General features: G+C 46.0%; 1 protein-coding gene across 1 annotated transcript; it reads left to right on the top strand.

Moving 5' to 3' along the window:
• Positions 1-5: 5 nt before the first annotated feature.
• EDB93DRAFT_1050063 (uncharacterized protein) lies at positions 6-908 on the top strand (the record flags this gene model as incomplete). Its single annotated transcript, XM_041444670.1, has 5 exons — positions 6-120; positions 188-318; positions 366-453; positions 562-757; positions 809-908. Coding segments are annotated over 5 exons (630 nt in total), but the record flags the coding sequence as incomplete, so codon positions are not given.
• Positions 909-4,306: the final 3,398 nt, after the last annotated feature.

Genomic DNA, 4,306 nt, shown 5'->3' on the forward strand with positions numbered 1-4,306 from the left:
CTTCATGGATTAATCAAGATTTTCAACCGTCTTCTCTACTGAAATCTGATAATAAGCTGATGTGTGGCTTTGTACACGACATCTGTGGGAAGTTATTGTGCCCTTCAGAGTGGCACTGGGGTGATAACGCATGAGTGTCTGCCTTCATCGGCTATTAGATAACCCTGATGATTTGACAGGGTGAAAGCTGGTATCCGCGACAGAACAGTAGATTACATTGTATCGGAAAACTCCTGGCTGCTATTCTTGTATGAGAAATACACAGTCAGCTATGGCAACCTCGAGCAAGGCCTCTTTAAGTCCAAGATTCTGGTTCAGGTCAGTCGCCTGGGCAATAATGATCATACTAATAATTACTGGGTTAGGCTTTTAAAGCTATTTTCACATCTCCCTCTTCTGCAAGAGAAGCTGATGGAGACAGCGATGGAGCAGACATCCTCAAAAACAATAGGTGTGCCCAGTGACAGTTAAATAAGCCAAGGTTAAAACCTGTGTGGCTTTCATCATTAACATGAGCAAGGTCACTCCTTGCTCCATAGCCTATGTTGTATGCCAAGTGAGTAGAAATTGTTACCCACCATCAAAGCCTCACATGCAATAAGGTTCATTTCGCGCTGTCCAACATCTCATCTTGGCGCACCATTTATGGCGACTTTGACTATGAAGCATTTTGGAATAATGTGGTGGACTTTTTCAAGGATCTCCCAGGGCCTGTTGCACAAAGTAGGGTGAACCAACTTCTCGAATGGTGGACTAGGTATATTCTGCCTTACGGCGTACATAAGAGATATCTGACATTATTATTTAGGAAAGTTTTTGGAAATAACCATCGTCAAGACCTGACACCAGAGGTCGTATCTCATATGTCTGTCACCACACTCGCCCAACAGAGAAAGGCGCTGGAGGATGCTGTTTTTGACTCAGACTGATTCGATATTCATTTTATCTTTCGCCATTGTAGTATATACCCCATACAATGATGCAATCATAATTTTCATATTCTGGCGCTCTAAATATTCATTGATAATTGTAATACTGATATATGGTACTGTTCAGCGTGTCATCTACTACCAAACTTGTTCTTGGTTCCAATCCAGCTAAGTTATAGGGACCATATCTATGTATCCAACTTTCTTTATGATGGTGACGACAAACATGCAACGTTCAACAAGTAGAAACCCCCTGGTGGAGGAAGTCACTTGCAATCCCTGAGTTGATAGCATTAGTTGACAGTCCCAAATGTCAGGGCACATTGTTTCCATAATGGAGCTGTAGCAGACATGAGAACATCAAAATACATCTCTTGCCGAATAAATTATTAGTGGTACCTCACAAACTCCTTGCAAAATCATTATCTTGTTATTCAGGCCCCAAGGGATGACTTAATATTGCACATCTGATTTGTTGCAACAGGCCGATTGGTGGAACAGAGCAATAATTTTTATCACCATTATTTGTCCATGCCAAATTTGCTGATGCTGACCAGAATGAACCGACCTGCGCCAGGAGGGCAATTCCAGAACCATGCACCTTCTAGTTGATTGCTGGCAGGCTTTCTGGCCAAAGATTTTCCCATTCCTGTTTAGAGCTGGTGCCAATTTGACAGTCTTTAGTTTGAGGTTTAGCATCTGCTGCGTCTTCAAGACGGGCTTGTGTCATATCAATTGTATGAAGCATGTATCAAAGTCACAGTAGTGCATTGCATCTGTTTCACAATCAAATTGCCAAAATTTCTAGATCAGATGTAACGGCTCATAAACTAAAATGCACTCACTAGTTGTGCTGGTGCGTGACAGCTTGAACGACTTTGCAATTAGTGGTGCCAAAGTCCGGTTCGGTTCGGTTCTTAGGCCTCTAAATGCGAACGCTGAACTGGACCATCGGTCGCGTTCAGGCAAGGAGGACGAACGCTGGACCGGACGCTGATGAACGCGTTCACAAGCGTTCGGTTCGAGTTCAGAACGTGTTTGAACACTCGAACGCTACATATAAATTGACAAAAATTGCAAGAAATACATGAACAGTAAATGAGTAGCTAAATTTCGTCCATGGCAGAGTGTTCGTGAGCAGCAGCAAACTCAGCTTGAACCATTGCGGAAATATGGCCTTGACAGTACCCAGTTTTCAACAGCTCGCACCACCAGCCGTCTTCGGGTTCTTGGGTGTGCGGATTGATGTGTCCCTTCTCCTGAGTAAATACTACCTTCAAATCCCCACTGCGCTCCTCTTTCTTCTTATGCTTGCGATCCTCACGATCCTTGTCTCCAAATACCTTGGTCTGCTCGTAAGCTTCTTCGGCCTCTTCTTCATCATCTGAGCAATCTTCTAGTGCAGGGGGTTCGTCGTCATCATCATCGTGGGACCCACATTGCACTCGCTTGGGTGCGGGCTGTCCTTGGGGAGGCACTGGAGCCACTCGTTTGGCAGCTTTGGCTGGAGCTGTGTTGCCAGCATTGCGGATTTTTTCTGTCGGTTTAACGGCTCGGCCTGAGCGAGACACGAAGGCAGTTAGCTTGCCATTGGATGCAGGAGGCGGAGGTGGAGCAAGCATGGGGGTGTCATCGTCAGGATCATTGTACCAATCAATGGCGCTAGCGTCTTTGAGTTGGCCATTGGATCCAAGTGCGCAAGACATTCTCGCAGCCAGAAGGGTGAATATTGTACCTGTAGTAGCTCATTTATACCAAAATTTGTGGTTAGAGATTAGAAAAATGCGATGCACCTTGAACATATTGTTGCCATGCAATGACTGCAACAGTTGATTGATGTTGAAGCAAAAGCAAGTGTTACAATAACATTTACTCCTATTTCATTTTTCTGTTTCTTGTAAACATGCCGCCGATTCTAGACTCATCTAGACTCGGCTATTCTCTTATCAAGCGGGCTGTCCGCACTTCTCTTCTTTCTGATTGTAACATAGATACTATCTTGAGCCGCATGGCGGTTTCACCTATCTTTGCTATCTTGATAGGTTGTACTCTTTTTCCTATCTCTGTTACTTTTCTTGTCGCGGCTACGCCGTCTCCTTTTACCTATATAAACCCCATGTACCATAGATGTATTCCTTAACTTAATCTACTGGGTTTTCCCCTTGAAACCTGATCTCCTAAGGTCTCCACCCTTAGTAGTCTGAACTCTGATTCTAAGGCAGTCACTCACTGTCTTAGCCTGAAACCTTTGATTGCGGTAGAAGTGCTAAAACCACTCGCCGCTGATCCTGCATAGAAGCCGCGGCTCGTGCAGTAGGAACCATCAGAAACCTTCCTTGTATTAGGAAGGCCGACGAACTGTTCGCCCGACAGGTCTATCTTGACCGGCAACAGCAGAACTATCCCAGTCGTAACAAAAGATTAAGTTCCTCACCCAGTACCTGTTCTCCAACAGTACTTCGACACCATTGATTCGATAACCGCGAACATCCTTGCCGCTGCATTTGGAAACATGTCGGGACATTCCGCCTCATCCAGTGCCACTGCCGTCGCAGCAGCAGCAGCAGCAGCCGCCCACAGACCCATCGAAATAAAGATCGGAACCCCACCGACCTTTGATGGCAACGAGAAGAATGCAAAAAGCTTTTTGCTCTCGGTCGCCGCCTACCTTGACATCAACAGTGAAATCTATGACACTGACAAGAAGTGCATCATTTTCGCCACCTCTTTCATGAATGAAAAAACGGCATTGACCTGGAAGGAGGACTTCCTGACTCTAGCCCAAGACGCCACAAGGCTAGACAAGAATAAGCAACCCATCGGGTACGGAACGTGGGAAGACTTCAAAAAAGCCTTTCTCAAAGCATTCACCACGGGAGAAGCAGCCACCGAAGCGTGGATCAAGCTCAGGACCTTCAAACAAGAAGGGTCCCTAGAAGAATACATCGCGGAGATAAGACATCTCTTCCAATTAACCAGTCTCACCGATGAAGGATCAAGAGTCCACTTCTTTACCGCCGGATTGAAATTCGGAATTGCCAATGCTATCTACAGAGCAGGCAATATCTCGAAGGACTTCGAAGGAATGGTCAATACGGCCAGAGAGATGGATAACGCCTATCAGCAGATCATAGCGCTGAGGCCCAAGAATCACAACCAGGGCCAGAAGAAGAAGAACCGGTTTGGACCTGAAAGGTACCAACCGCGAGGAGACAGAGACTCCATGGAGGTCGACCGCCTCTCAGAGAAAGAAAGGACCGAACATATGAGAGCAGCAAGTGCTTCATATGCCACCAGACTGGCCACAGAGCCAACGAGGGAACACCACCAACAGGAGAAAGAAACCGGCCCGTGAGGCCAAGCATAAGAGGAAGAAT

Source organism: Suillus bovinus (assembly GCF_016758785.1).
Source record: "Suillus bovinus strain UH-Sbo-P2 chromosome Unknown EDB93scaffold_542, whole genome shotgun sequence".
Taxonomy (NCBI): domain Eukaryota; kingdom Fungi; phylum Basidiomycota; class Agaricomycetes; order Boletales; family Suillaceae; genus Suillus; species Suillus bovinus.